General features: G+C 30.9%; 1 protein-coding gene across 1 annotated transcript; it reads left to right on the forward strand.

The window, feature by feature from the left end:
* Window positions 1–8,036: 8,036 nt before the first annotated feature.
* On the forward strand, window positions 8,037–14,973 carry LOC143043051 (uncharacterized). Its single transcript, XM_076215547.1, has 6 exons — window positions 8,037–8,310; window positions 9,393–9,506; window positions 10,291–10,404; window positions 11,596–11,709; window positions 13,111–13,224; window positions 14,741–14,973. The coding sequence occupies exons 1-6, from the start codon at window positions 8,052–8,054 to the stop codon at window positions 14,971–14,973; spliced, it is 948 nt and encodes a 315-aa protein (XP_076071662.1). The 5' UTR covers window positions 8,037–8,051.
* The last annotated feature ends 1,477 nt before the right edge of the window (window positions 14,974–16,450 follow it).

The following is a 16,450-nucleotide window of genomic DNA, read 5'->3' on the forward strand; positions in this document are numbered from 1 at the left end:
TGTCATTATAATAGAACTTGATGCGAGTCTCATACATGTGAGAGGTTAAGCTAGCTATAAAATCAGGTTTAAGCCACCATTGTCTACATAAGGAAATGCCTGTATCAAGTCAGGAATACGACGGTTGTTGTCCATTTGTTTGATGTGTTTGAGCTTTTAAGTAAGGGAATTTCTGTTTTGAAGTTTCCTAGGAGTTAATTTTTTTTGTGAGTTCACTTTTTCATCAGTGTTTCTCGGTTTTCGTTTATCTTTTTTTAATAAAGATTAAACTGTTGATTTTTCTGTTTGAATGGTTTTATAGTAGTAAGTTTTGGGACCCTTTTAAGTTTGTTGTTCGATATGAGTCAAAGTTAAGTGTTGAAGGCCGTACTTTGACATACGATGGTTTACATTTACAAATTAAGACTTGGATAGAGAGTTGTTTCATTCGCACTTATCCTACATCTTTTGAAAGTATGTGTTAAAAAGTTTTATGTTTATTAATTGGTTACGGTAACACATATGTTTGAATCAGTTCAATAACTATATTCTATATTCATTGCACAGATTGTTAGACTAACTATATTGTAAAAAAAGATATTGTATCACTGTACCATCTTTTGAATGAATGAAATAACATCTGATATGTAGCACTCTTTTAACACATGTTAAAAATATATATTTCCGGAAAAATTGCTCGATTATGTTTTTCAATTCCGGCAACATTAATGAGTCGTATGAAGGCGAAATGCATGTCTCTTATCCTCAATCAGAAAACAAGTCTGTGTTATTCAGTGTTAACTTACATATACAGTTAAAGATAAAAGTCTATAATTCTGTTTTCATTTTCAAACAGAGCATCAAAACATTCTTCACATATTTGTCTAACCCAAATATAGCCTTGTAAAACGTTTTCAAAACAGAGTCGAAATATACCAGAGGGACAGTCAAACTCATGAATCGAAAATAAACTGGCAACGCCATGGCTAAAAATGAAAAAGACAAACAGACAAACAATAGTACACATGACACAACATAGAAAACTTAAGAATAAACATCAAGAACCCCACCAAAAACTAGGGGTGATCTCAGGTGCTCTGGAAGGGTAAGCAGATGTGTAATACCTTAATTTCATTTAAACATATAATGACTGTTACAAAACTATAAAGCTCAGTCATTATTTCCCCTCTCAAATAATTTATTCAAATAGACACGCCAAGAATTTACATTCAGTACAAATAAGATTTCATTATTGTGTGTTATGTATCTTGATCGAAATAGTTTAAGAAAGAAAAAGGGATAAAAAGTCCGATCAGACTCTAGTTTTTTAGTTGTTTACAATATTGATCTTAATGAATCGGAATAATACATTATTCGCAATTAGTCCTATTTATTAAATAACCATTAAAACCCTTTGCAATTGTTTGCACTTGTCCTAAGTTAGGAATCTGATGTTCAGTTGTTATACGTTTGTTGATGTGGTTCATATTGTTTCTCGTTTCTCGTGTTTTTATATATATTAGACCGTTGGTTTTCCCGTTTGAATGGTTGTACACAGGTAACTGTTCGGGACCTTTATAGCTTGTTTTTCGGTGTGAGTCAACGCTCCGTGCTGAAGACCGTATCTCGACCTATAATGGTTTACTTTTATAAATTGTAACTTGTCTCATTGGCACTCATACCACATCTTCCTATATCTATGATAAAGATCTACATCGCAGGACAAAACAAGACAAGGATGATGATAACATTAGTTTTTTATATTCGGTTTATTCGCAACCACGCGATTCATTTTATGAAAACCTAGGATTTTGTGGTGCTTATTCAGGAAAAATCGTCCTACGTGAGACTCTAACAAAGCATATTCACTTACGTTGATATCGTCAAAACATAGGATTTGTTTACAAACAAAACATATTTAATGTATATATTGCGCTAAGTATATTCATATTTTAACAACCAGCTTATTGTTCATTTCTTCTCGCTGAACTGTTATAATACCCATATGAAGCAAAACATACAAAATCTTTTCAAAACCTAACAGGGTAATCGTTTATGTTTTATTATGTCACTTTCAGATATGTCGAGGATCCCTATTCCCATTTAATCAAAACTTTAGTATAAAACACTAAACTTGAAATTAAACAAAGAAGACTACATAAACAAAAAGCTCTGTTTGTTGTTATATAGACACTTCAAACTAGATTACATGACAGACGTGATGATTTTTTCTTTCCAATATTCAACTTTGCATTCTTAACAGCAAACATAATACCATTCCCATAGGACGACGCTTTTCATTTTATAAATAATGTAAATAACGCTTTTGTGTGTTCAAAATGTATGAACTGTATTAGCACGGTGTGTTTCTTACATACCACCTTTTACAACATGGTTATAACATGTATAAGGAAGAAAAACTTAAATAGACGCGAGATAATGTAATATGATTATCTCGTTTTGGTTGGTACTTCTAATATGCTTTTATAAGTTTACACTTTAGTAAACGTGTGTTGCATTAATAATTAGTTATCAAAGGTACCAGGATTATGATTTAATTCGTCAGACGCACGTTTCGTCAACATAACACTCATAAGTGACGCTCAGATCAGAATGATTTGAAAACCAAACAAGTATTAAGTTGATGAGCACTGAGGACACAAACTTCCAAAAGGTTGTTCTAAATACGGCTAATGCATTTTCATCAGTTTTGCTTCACATAATTTTAAAAGATTTAAATCATATCAGTATGCCAATTATGACTGTAGTAGGACCTATGTTGATTTTTATTATATCATCACAAATTTTTGGATTTTCCTGTTAAATTACTTGTCCTTTTGAAGATTTGTTTTTTTTTCTTTCTGAGTTATTGATAGTTTCCCACATCTATGTCAATACAATTTTGATTTACTGTGAACTAGTTTTGCTTCGCATAATTTTAAATGATATCAGTATGCCAAATATGACTGAAGTCGGACTTTTTTGCTTTTTATCATATATTTAGAAGTATATACAATAGTTTTGAATATTTGATAAATATTCTGCTGTTTAATCCATATCGCGCAACTTCGATGCGCACTCTTTATCATACCCTTTATTACACCCCTATCCGTTATCACATCACAGTAGTACTGAAGGTAACCAACAGGTGCTAGGGATCAACAAGCAGTTCATATATACTCTCCTGTTGAAATATATGATAAAGTGTATAAAACATGGCAAAATTCATGTCACATACCGTATCACCCTCGACCAATATCATCCCTCGGGCCTAAAGACCCCCGGGCTGATATTGGTTTCTCAGGATGATACAGCATATGATACGGATTTTGTAATGTATTATTCTCTATTTATCATAGCAATACAACTTTTCTTTATTTTATTATTATATTACTTGTCCTTTTGAAGTTAAACTTTTATCTGAGTAATTGATTTTGTCCCATATCTATGTCAATACTGTCTTAATTTACTATGACAAAGAATACTTATTGGCTTTAAATGTATACATTAATGATATTGGCATCAGTAACATTAAAAAAGTGTTTTACTTTGCTATTCAACACAATCCACTCCTCTAATTAATTCTACTAATGTACATACAATGTCTTAACATAATTGTCATGAGAAATGAAAAACAAAGTTGACTGTCCAAATTACTGTTTAAAATATCATTAGTAAAATAAAATAAATGATTATTTGGATTGAAATGTTGTGAATGAAATTATTCTATCATATTAAATCCCTATAAAACATATTAAAAAAGTATATTAGTAATATAGAATAATTTTTAAAAACAGATTATGACAATAACTGGAAGATTTAATCAATATTTCATGATATAAAAACACAATGCAATTCAACAAGATAACAATCCATTCTTAAATTCAGAACCTATTTATCGTCAATGTTTTAAAGTTTGATCAATAGTCAATAGATGAACTAAATAAAATCATTAATATCAATCATATGTTCATTTAATTAATAAAATCACAGACACATAGTTAGATATCAACTCAAGTATAACTTAATATTTATATTGTTGTCAAGTAGCCAATTTGCAAGTCTTGAAATAACATTTCATAAAACAATACTTGCATGGTTCTAGCCAATGTTTATTTGGTAGTGGATAAATAGTACATGCTGATAACAACACAATGATTATTATTACATCTTATTGCGATTCATATCTTAAGATAATTATTAACATTACAAATTTCTTTCTTAGATTTAAACCTTAGTATAGTTTTATTAAAGGCATTTCCATATTCTTTATCGAAAAAAGACAAGCTATCCAAAATCGTAAAAGCAGTCATTTACTAGGTAATTATACACCTTGTAAAAAATAAGTCTTTTTCATAAAGTAGCAAGAACTTCAAAGTAATATTGTATCAACTGAACGGCATGTGTTTAATATGCACTAAACGTAGAAACTTAAATATTCCAAGTTATTGATAAAAAATTCTAGATGTTTTGTTTCGAGAAAATGTTGAATCGAATATAATATAATATATACTTCTTATCTTATAGGAACTGCACTGATTAACACAGCGCACGTGTAACAATTAGGTGAATTAAAAGAATCATTTTATATTTTTCATGCGGTTCCTTTTGTTTATTAATCTGAACCATAACAGTGGATTCATGCTTTGTTGAGTAAGAGTGTTTTAAAACGCCCGAAAAAATTTTGACGGGAGCATTTATGGGATACAAATTTCCGATGTTCGTTAATCCGTCTGTCAAGCGTAAACAAGTCGCCCAGTAACATGAGAACAACTCATTCAAATTCCATGAAACTTAACATGATGGTCAAACGATCTGTATACTTTTTTGAGAAAATATGATTAATCTTTTTTAAATTACAGTACTTTGTAACTAAAACACATGAGTTTTTTTCACATGTCTCCTCGTATATCAAAAACGATTTATGATTATTGCTTAAAACTTTAAATAATTCTTAGTAATATATCTAAAGATCTCTATTTTTTGGTGATGATTCAAAATTTTTAGAGTTATTGTGTTTTACGAAAAAAGAGGGAGTCACATGCCGCACCGTATCTCAAAAACGATAATTGATTATTGCTTAAAACTTTACTCACTTCTTATTTATATTAGTCTAATAATCTGTATACTTTTTGGTGATGATTCCAAATTTTACTTTGTAGTAATTGAGTTTTTTGTAAAAAAAAAGGGGGGGGGTTAACATGTCACGCCGTATCTCAGAAACTATTGATGATTATTGAATGAAACTTAAGACACAAGACCACGGGCGTATGATGTGCTCGTCGCTCAGCGGTTTATCAAGAATCAGTTATTTACCTTCAATACACGTGTGTAATTATTTTCTCACGAGTGTCTCCCTCACAATTGTACTTTGCGCCAGCCGGAGTTAAAGATAGAGATATCGTAGTTAAGGGTACTGCCTACGAGAAAATTTTGGGGATTAGTTCACAGGAAGGCAATAATGTAAATGCACTACATTCAGCAGATTTTGATGAAATATGTAGGATTTTCCATCACCAGAAAGTGAAGAAAAAAACACTTGTTACGCAGTTATATTTAGCAATTCAAATAATCAAAACAGTTTCAATTTTGGTGGTTTCATTATGATATATGACTTTTATAGGCAATCATAATGTTCCAAGGACACAGTTATCGTCCTCAGATAGTCGTTGTCTACACATATAGTTCTTAGTGTGGACAGTGTATAACTAGCATTTTGTCCATACACTTTTTGAATCTATTTCTTTAAATGTTATGCTTGAATTACTAAGTAAGGGGATGAAATAAAATGTTAAACCAATTGAGTGCTGTATTTTTATGTCAAGTAGTGATTTGGTCCAGTTGAAAAATATTAAAAACTAGTATCTCTGAAGCTGTAAAACTGAATTGTAGACCCCCTTTACAAAGAATTTTCAATATTTTGAATTAATGATGGCAGAAGTTTCTATTATTTTTTGTATTATGTGTCCCAATAGTAGAATTGTAAACAGTAACCATTATCTTGAGATAGAGCAGGTGCGATGTTTTATTTTTATTTGAATTGATTGTATACAAAAAATGCACTGAACAATAATTGTGAACTGCATAACTTTTCAAACGTTTTCAATTTATTTTTATGAATTTTACTGTTCAATAGAAAGTAAATACATGCCTGAAAATTAATTACAACTTTATTCCAAAATCAATTTGAAAATTACTGAAATTAGAACACTTTATTTCAAATATTTATTTTGATCTTCTGATGAAAAAAGAATATCACAATTGTAGAAGACTAACTAATTAGGAAGCACCAATTAAGACTAGACAATTTGGAATCACCAATTAAATGAATCAAAAACCGTTTAGGTATAACGATTTTAATTTGTATTTGAATTTAATTATAATTCAATAATTCCGTATAATCAATATAAATAAGCTCTATAAATCTAGGATTAATTAACATCTTTTTCACTTTCTTGAAGCTTTGTTTATAGCATTGTTAAACCAATTTTTTAAGGTTTTTACCTTATATTGTGACCATGCAGTTTTTATGGATTTTCTATTCTATACATATATATGTTTCAATAATATATGGTAAGCTTGTGCTAATCTTAATTATTTCGTGGATGAAACAAACATACCTAATTTATAATGGTTAAAAAAAATCAACATGTTTCAAAATCACGAAATAAACCGACTTTTTGAAAGGCATTTATAATCAAATCTTTAAAAATCTTCAATTTTCCTCAAAAGAGATTTCTTGAAAATAAAGAAATTGCGCCATAGAGTTAACCTGTTTCTCGTGTATCATTGGTCTAAGTACACATTTTAGGACACATGTTAATAATGTTTGACGGTTGTGCTTTATAAATATTTTGATGTGAGCGTCACTTATGAGTGTTATGTAGACGAAAAGCGCGTCTGGCGTACTAAATTATAATCCTGGTACCTTTGATAACTATTTACACCACTGGGTCGATGCCACTGCTGGTGGACGTTTCGTTCCCGAGGGTATCACCAGCCCAGTAGTCAACACTTCGGTGTTGACATGAATATCAATAATGTGGTCATTTTTGTAAACTTCTAGTTTACAAAACATTTAATTTCTCGAAAAACTAAAGATTTTCTCATCCCAGGCATAGATCACCTTAGCCGTATTTGGCACAACTTTTTGGAATTTGGGATCCTCAATGCTCTTCAGCTTTGTACGTGTTTGGCTTTATAAATATTTTGATATGAGCGTCACTGATACGTCTTAAGTAGACGAAACGCGCGTCTGGCGTACTAAATTATAATCCTGGTACCTTTGATAACTATTTACACCATTGTGGGTCGATGACACTGCTTGTGGACGTTTCGTTCCCGAGGGTATCACCAGCCCAGTGGTCAACACTTCGGTGTTGACATAAATATCAATAATGTGGTCATTTTTATAAATTTCCAGTTAACGAAACATTGAATTTTTCGAAAAAATAAGGAATTTTCTTATCCCAGGCATAGATTACCTTAGCCGTATTTGGCACAACTTTTTAGAATTTTGGATCCTCAATGCTCTTCAACTTTGTACGTGTTTGGCTTTATATAAATATTTTCACATGGCCGTCACTGGTGCGTCTTATGTAGACGAATCGACGTCTGGCGTACTAAATTATAATCCTGGTACCTTTGATAACTATTGTACACAATACAGTTTTCTTAAATTTGAAAGCTGTGGGATATGTGATCAAAATCAAAATTCAAATTATTCTGCAAACAAAATTAGTGAATATGAAAACATTGATTTACTGAGTATTATTTTCACACGACGGGTGCCGTATACGGTCCAGGAAATTCTTACCCTTCAGCATCACCTGATTTCACTCCCTGTTTTTATTGGAGGTCGTGGAGTTTCTTATTTATTATTTATAACTATTGATGTAAATGTACTTTGTTTTTTCGAAACTTTGTTTACTCCTTGGTTTTGATTGTTATTGTCTTTCATCTAGTGCGAAATTATTAAATATGGGAACTAGAAACACCGATACACAGTGTAATGAATAAAGATCAATCATTTATAAATTTTAATTTTAGGCCTTGAACAAACTATTTGTCACATGGATACAGACACCATATCGTGTGCCTTAAATTCGTTTATGACAATAACTAGTTCAACGTATGGGAGAAATGATGGAACAACGTGCGCCGATGGCCATGGTCCATACTCCAGTGGTTTTCATTGCACCATCGACTCAACAGATTGGGTCACACAAAGATGTCAGAACAAGCAGACCTGTTCCTTTGAACCAAGATCCATTGGTATTGACCCATGTCCAAATAAATATAAATACATGACAGTTTCGTACACATGTTCAGGTAAACAATTGAGCGTAATATATTTCTGTTTATATAATCCTAGTGCAACTTCTTAAACAACATTCATGAAGGGACATAACAACTATTTGATAAAAGTACCCACATTCACTTAAAACTGATGAGTGAATCAACGATTAAGTGATTTATATTTAATATATACGCTTGATAGCATATAAGATTCTCTGAAAAAAAAATCATTTCGTGGATTAACGATTACAGTATTTCTTGTCGTTTTCACATGCTTCTGTCTAAGAGTTATGACAGACACGTTATATGACAACATGGTTCATTCATTTGATAAAAGACGAGGCATAGATGTTCGTGTTCCTATGTACTTTTAAGAATAATCTAAAAAAATCCAAACACAATACTTTGTATCTACTAAAAGTATACCGGCATCATTGAAAAATAAATCAATGATCAACAGTATCGAACTGAAATTCATTTCTAGCAAAATTTTGCATTTTGCAAAAAGACAAAAATATTCACCTCAAAGAAGGTAAAATGCAATATTCAAACGCATTATATCTGATATGACATGCTAGAATATCGGTATGTTCGATAAAAAAATCAAAATTAAAAGGGCTTTGAAATTAGATCAAACTCGATTGGAGAAATGTTTTGATATGCGACAAATTGTATATAACAGTAACGACGAGAATAAAGATGAAAACCCACAACTTTCCTATAAAAGAAAAAAAAACTTGAATGCTTTGTTTTGAAGTTACTTGTTAAAAGTTTGAATTTCATGACGATGTGTTTCTAATGGAATACATCTACTTGGTGTTGGCTTATAAGTAAACATGTTTATCGAAACTTCTGAATGCTGAACACAATTTTGACTGTTATGCTTATGCAAAATTTGTTCAACATGAAGATATGATACGGGTAAAAGAAAATTGTACATACATGTTCACAGAAATCATTCGTGTCATTGTTTTGTTTTAAAATCCATTTTACAGTCGGAATCTTTTCAGGTCAACAAGAAAATCCCAACTATCAACAACGGATAGTATTATTTATATCTGACAATTGTCTTTTCATGTATCAACTAAGTTTCATCATATACATTTTAATTTTAGATGTTGACGAGTGTGCTTCACTTCCATGTAAAAATGGTGGAACATGTGCAGATATGGTCAATGGATATATTTGTACCTGTAACTTGGGATACACGGGACTTCAATGTGAAGAAAGTATGCAATATATTTAGAATAAAATAAAAGTATATGCTTGCGCTGATTGTGCTTGAAATCATATTCATATTGTTCCAAGTATTTTTATTTGTGGTATTTATTGAAGAAGTTTATCGAATAGAATTCGAATTGTCTCATTTAAATTAAAAAAAAAGTCGAAGAAGGGTTGTTTAGGTGTTTTCCATGGTAAACCTCCCGACAACATACATGATCATATGGATCTATAAATAAATATAAACCTGAGCGATAGAGGGCATAATTATTTGATGTCCTTTAATGAAATAAAACAATATTACAAATACCATTGAAATGCACGATAAACCTCTCCGCAGTATACATGATCATATAAATGTATATCTAAATAAAAAAAAAAACCAGAGTAATACATGCAATTGAGGGGCGTTTGGTGTCCTTTAGATTTAAAATTTATAACAAATAACGTGGAATAATGACGACGTACAAACCTCTTTGAATTTAAAAAGTTTTCATTGAAATATTATGGGGTCATTGGGTACATGTTTGTATGTAGTTACATCTTATTTTTTCAAAACAATCATCATCTTATAGGCATTTTAAGTTTTATATCAAGATTATACACAGTTTTCTAGGATGAACATTATATTTGTAGAGGGTGTTTCTTTTCCTCTTGGATTTTGGAAAGTATTATGCATTTAATATTATAATGAAATAACACGAATAACGTTGAATGCAGCGTAATGTTTTAAACACATTTCAAAACATATTTTTTTCTGAATGTATAAGAAAATGACTACTTCATTTTTAGATATTGACGAATGCGCTTCAACTCCGTGTCAAAATGGTGGAACATGTGCAGATTTGATCAATAGATACACTTGCACTTGTGATTCAGGATACACAGGAATTCTCTGTGACGAAAGTAAGTGAAACCTTAAAAAAATACATTCCAGGAAAAATCTTGTTGAAGTGTTTATTACAAAAGCGCACCATTGACTTTCAGTTCAATTTTTAAATAATGAATACAATTTTGAAGGTAATTAATATGTAATTAAAAGTCTAACAACTCCATTTAACAGCTGCGAGTATGGTACTTGTACGTTTTAATGATATATTAAATTGCCCATTTGAGAAAGAAAAGTGCACCGAGTTTTTCATTTCTTACGATAGACGAATTTTCAATGATCATGTTAGGTTTTTATATTTATTATCCGGTAGTTTTCAATGCGAATCAGTGGGTATTTCAAACAGAATATAATATTGAAATATATGGAAAGAGCTATATTATCAATTGGTAGGTTTTGACTGAGTAGTAGTAGTTATACATATATTCATCAAGTTCACAGCAAAAGCACATTCTAAATGCATGTGGTCCGAAACCACAATTGTCGTCCCTTGATTTTCGTTGTTCACGAATATAGTCCCTATTGTGTACAGTGGGTTACTTGCCATTAATTTGCATACCCCTTTCAAATTAATTCCTCCATGTTTAATGCCTCAAATTGCAAGAAAGGGGGGGGGGGCGGGGGGTGAAATTACACTGTAAAAAAAAATTAGGTCAGAATTTTAAAGGAAAGTAGTGATTTGGTCCAGCTGATAAAGGTTAAAAATTAGCACTTCGGAAGCTGTCAAAAGATTTCAAGACACCCTAAACATAAAATTGTCCGTATTTTGAGTTAGAGCTGATGAAGTTTTCTATAATTTTGATATAATTTGTCCCAAACGTAGTACAACACATTGTAAAAGTTTCTTTGAGATAGCGCAGGTGGAATTTTTTTTTATTTTCATTTATGTTCTAAAAGAAATGCACTACGAACTAATTGTGGTCTCAGAACATGTGACTGAAGTTCGATTCTATGTCAATCTATCGAATCAATAGATACACTAGTGACTGTTGTTTTTGATATTAGGAAAATGAATAAATTGAAATGCCGCAAAATATTTGGAACTTAGAATTTATAGATTTACGTGTCTGAAGCAGTTTATATAATAATGTTACAATTAACAAATGATTAATAACTTACACTAAAGACGTCACAATCGAAGAGTTCCTTGGTCTTTTAAACAATTATTACTATGTACATCCTGTTCAATGTTCAAATGTATTTTGTAGATATTGATGAATGCGCATCAAGTCCATGTCAGCATGGCGGAATATGTACAGATGGAATCAATGGATACATGTGTACCTGTTTCCAAGGATACTCAGGAAGTAACTGTGAAGAAAGTAAGTATATTGCATAACACATGTTCTATCAGTTTTGGATGTGTTTTATCCCGTGTACTTGAGCAAAATGCAGTTTTAATATAATTGCTTACATACTATGTGATTAACACATCTTTGTTACCAAACATATTGTATTTTATTATAAGACAATTATTTTGCTTTTGATTGCATTTTGAAATGTCTTGAAGTTAGTATCAAGGATATCCAATAATCCACGAGAAACTAAAAATGTATGTAAGAATCTGTTTCTCTAATAATTAAAGAATAAATTAGCTTTTTTGATAAACAAAAATCCCCTTCGAGTGCCTTTTAACATTCCACCAAGTTGTCAATTTCATCAACACCTCATAGCATATGTTGATTCATCGAGTTAGCTAAAAAAAGTTATGACCCTTACAATAATCCAATGATCTATTGAGATCACAGGCATCCACTCGTTGATAAAAAAATACAATGGGTTTGGAAAGGGATAAATGTCTATAGCATTAGTGAAATTGATGTATCCAATGTATTGTAATGAACTACATTTATCTATCTGATTAATCGACAGATACTGTGGATTCATTTATTTTCGTTGGTATCAATTTTCGTGGATTGCTGAAAACTTATATATTCGTGGATATTTGATTTCGTGGTTCTGCCAGTCACCGTATTAAAAGCCTATTGACAAAAATGTTATTCGTTGAATATTTGAATTCGTGGTTCATCTGTACCCACGAAACCCACGGCAATTGATATCCAACGAATTATAATGAATCAACAGTATATCAAATTAATCAAACATATAAGGAAAATGAATTGACTCAAATATTAAAGGCACATCCACTGACAATTTGTAGATCATTAATTATCATTATGCTTAAATTAGTTTAAGGATGTACTTAGGTGAGGTTAGGTAAAATTAAGAAATTAAGAAAATAAAATTAATACTTTACGCTGGTAGGGCATCAATTAAGGATAAAGATAAGCTAAAAATAATGATAGGTCATGGACCTCCTTTTCGAGATATTTGAGATTTAAAACATGGCGGGAAAAGCCTGACTCGGACTTTTACTTTATATTTGCATTGGTACTACTTGGGTCTCAAAATTAAAGAAAGAAAATCAAGAATCTTCTAAAATTTTAGTAAATGACCTTTCGTGATCGAGCTGTTAAGTCTTATATTAAAAAGTAAATGGGTGTTATGGGGCAAAATATTTTACATTGTATTGTATGAAAAAACACCAATTGGTCCGAACATTTGACACAAATTCCAAAACTTCACCTCAGTACATCCTTAAATCAATTCAAAACTTAGGTGTAAAGACGTACCAATCGAAGTCACTGTGGTGCTATCGTTATATAACAAAAGCTAAAATTGTTTTATCATATTCAATTTACAAATACATTTACAACTTTTAGATTATGATGAATGCAGTTCCAATCCATGTCAGCATGATGGTACCTGTACAGATTTAATAAATGGATACGCGTGTAACTGTTATATCGCATATAAGGGAAATAACTGTGAAGAAAGTAAGTGGTGTGTTCAAAAAACGCCTTTGCAATGTATTAGTGTTTTGAGTTACTTCAATAAATGTCATGTCTCATTTTTCAATGCCATTTGTTTTCTTGTCTTTCACCTTTGCTAATGGGCTTATCTTTTTATGCCGTTTTGTGTTTCTTTGATACATTATATTTTTGTAGTGATGAAGATTATAACATAATGAATGGTGTACCCCATTTTTGACCTATGATGTATGTTTGTTTTGTTCACACATCAGATTTAGCTAGCTATAAAACCAGCTATATATTCCACAACTGTCTGACAACGCCGTAGCTAAAAAAAACAAAACAAAGACAATTAAACAGACAAACTATAATACACAAAACACAACATAGAAAAACAAAGACTAAGCAGCACGAATCCCATCGAAAAACGAGGGGTGAACTCAGGTACTCCGGAAGGACTAACAGAACTGAAAAACTAAGGATTTTCTTATTCCAGACATAGATTACCTTTGCCGTATTTTGCACAACTTTTTGGAATTTTGAATCCTCAATGCTCTTCAACTTTGTACTTGTTTGGCTTCATAAATATTTCGATATGAGCGTCACTGATGAGTCTAATGTAGACGAAATGCGCGTCTGGCGCACTAAATTATAATCCTGGTACCTTTGATAACTACTTGCAACACGTGTTGAGTTCATGTTTATACAAACCCATTAGGTACGACTGATATTTTATTGAAAATTTGCGATTATTAACCTTTAAAAAATACTATTAGTTAAGATATTAACATTAGTATCAAGTAACGAATTTTGAAATGTAAATACGTTTGCAACTGATTTTGACAGTTTGTTCTTATGTTGTGTTGTTATACATTTTACAACACTGTCTCAGATTAAGGGGAGGGTTGAGCGTCTACAAATATGTTTAACCCCGACAAAGTCTTAATGTGCCTATCAAAATTCAGAGTTATGTAGTTCAGTGGTTGTCGTTTGATCACATCTGTTTTACGTTGTTTTCGTATGATTTATTCTGTTATTTCTCAACTGAATTATTTAATGTATCCATCTCGGGCCCTTATAGCTGACTATAAGATTATGATTTTTTTCTCATTGTTAAACTGCTGCGGTTGTCTTTAAATTAACATTTGTTTTCATTTAATATGTATATATATAGTCAACGCCTTCTTGCGTGTCTTATATATTGTTTTCATTATGCTGATTGTTGATTCTTTATTTGTTTTGGTGATACATTTACGTTTTGGTCTTGTTTGTAATAATAGCTCTTCGAAGGATGTTTGAATTCTGTTGCTTTGACAATCCATAAAAAAAACGTTTTGGCCAAAGTACTTGACATCTGATTGATATGGTGCAGTAAATATTCATTGGTTACTATATATCTATATACACTTTATAATCATATTTAGTTGAAATTTGTAATTTTAAAAAAAATTTATGATGAGGTGAAAAATGCAATTTTGGGTTTTCCTTTTTACTTTATTATTTGTTCGATAAAGTTAATTTTATGTTTTTTTATTTTTAGGTAATGATTTATTTGATGTGAATTATAAACTGACGGAACACACAAGTACCTATGTGTATATAAAGGCAATCCTCCTGACGTCACGATTGAATTGTGCCAGAAGTTGTACTTTAAATCGTGATTGCTACGGATTCGAATACAATGTTACTGACAAAAAATGTCAAATGATTTCAGCAAGTTCAACAAGTCATTTTGGAATAGTACACTATTATATTAAACATTTTAAAACTTAGATATTAGTCAATAAAACATATGATTTTAAATCAATACGTATCAGTTTACCTCATTTCAATTATCGTTAGTGGTTAAATTTGTCAGAATTTGTGCATTGTAAAGTACTGTTTTTTTGGTTTCTTTTCATTTTTTAGCAATGGTAATGTCAGTTCACTTTCAACTAATGGTTTAAATGTCATTAACTGTCATTCTGGTATCTACAAAAATGTTGAATAACATTCACTACTGTAACATTAATTCTCGTTACTTGTATCATGTGTATTCCAGTTTTAAAACAATAATGTAGAACTTTTCACGAAAATATTACAATTCTTTATTAGTTTGACAATAGTTGTATGTTGACATGAATATCAATAATATGGTAATTTTTGTAAATTTCCTGTTAACAAAAAATTTTCGAAAAACTAAGGACTTTTTTATGCAAGGCATAGATTACCGTATCCGTATTTGGCACAACTTTTTGGAATTTTCGATCCTCAATGCTCTTTAATTTTTTACTTGTTTTTTTTTTACTCGATTTATACTTTTCCTGATTTTTTTTTAATTTGATCAACGTATGGTCCGTTTGACTTTAGTTTGCCATTTGTCAACATTTGATTATGACGTGTAATTGTTTTGCCTTTCTCTAAAAATCCTATGGTGTCTGTATAATAGTACGTTGTAATTGTGCATTTTTTTTATCAACGGTCTGGTTTAGTAGTTAGCCATTTAGCATGTTCAAAGCACTCATGGCCTGGTATACCAAATATTGGCGAAAGGACGACACTAACAAGCCGCCTACAAAAAACCAATAACAACAACACGAATGGAAAGTGTATGTGACTGCCGTACAACAAGTACAAGCAGGAAGTTAAGCTAGCTTTAAAAAAGATTTTACCCACCGTTTGATATTAAAATACTGTACATAGTCAGGCACTTGACAATTGATTTCCATTCGTTTGATTTATATGAGATTTTGATTGTACCATTTGATTAGAATCTTTCTGATTAGTATGTTCCTTGGTAGTTTTGTTCTGTGTTTGTTTACCCAATAAAATTTATTCTTCGAATTACAGACTTCACGTGATAGCAATTACATCGAAAGGATACAATTAATAGAATTATGAATACTAGTTACATAGTTATAAGTACAATGAACAGTGTATTTCATAGAAAGAGCAGAATACATTCTTTATGATAACGATGTTGTAGAAGGGATATTCCTGACAGTTATGGGATATATTTTGGTTCTTTTAGATGATAATATTTCTTGTTTTTACAATTACATATCTTACGTTAGTGGCACTTTGAACCAGTTGATATTGCTCTTCACCTACGCGTTTAGATAAAATATCAATACTTCATATTTTACTCTGATACAAAACACTAAATCTGCCCTTACATTAACATTCTTTTCGTTATTTATCCGTTTCAATAAGAATTGTAATGATTTGGCTATTTACCACTATTTTTTTTAAATGTTTTCGTTCATAAAGT

The sequence above is a fragment of the Mytilus galloprovincialis genome, chromosome 8 (assembly GCF_965363235.1).
Source record: "Mytilus galloprovincialis chromosome 8, xbMytGall1.hap1.1, whole genome shotgun sequence".
NCBI lineage: Eukaryota > Metazoa > Mollusca > Bivalvia > Mytilida > Mytilidae > Mytilus > Mytilus galloprovincialis.

What these genes read in the sequence shown, in the direction of transcription:
- LOC143043051 (XM_076215547.1), top strand. Translation starts at nt 8,052, where the DNA reads ATGGATACAGACACCATATCGTGTGCCTTAAATTCGTTTATGACAATA. An exon ending in AGGAATTCTCTGTGACGAAA is followed by an intron (nt 10,405 to 11,595) that starts GTAAGTGAAACC and finishes TGTATTTTGTAG; the next exon opens with ATATTGATGAATGCGCATCA. An exon ending in AGGAAGTAACTGTGAAGAAA is followed by an intron (nt 11,710 to 13,110) that starts GTAAGTATATTG and finishes TACAACTTTTAG; the next exon opens with ATTATGATGAATGCAGTTCC.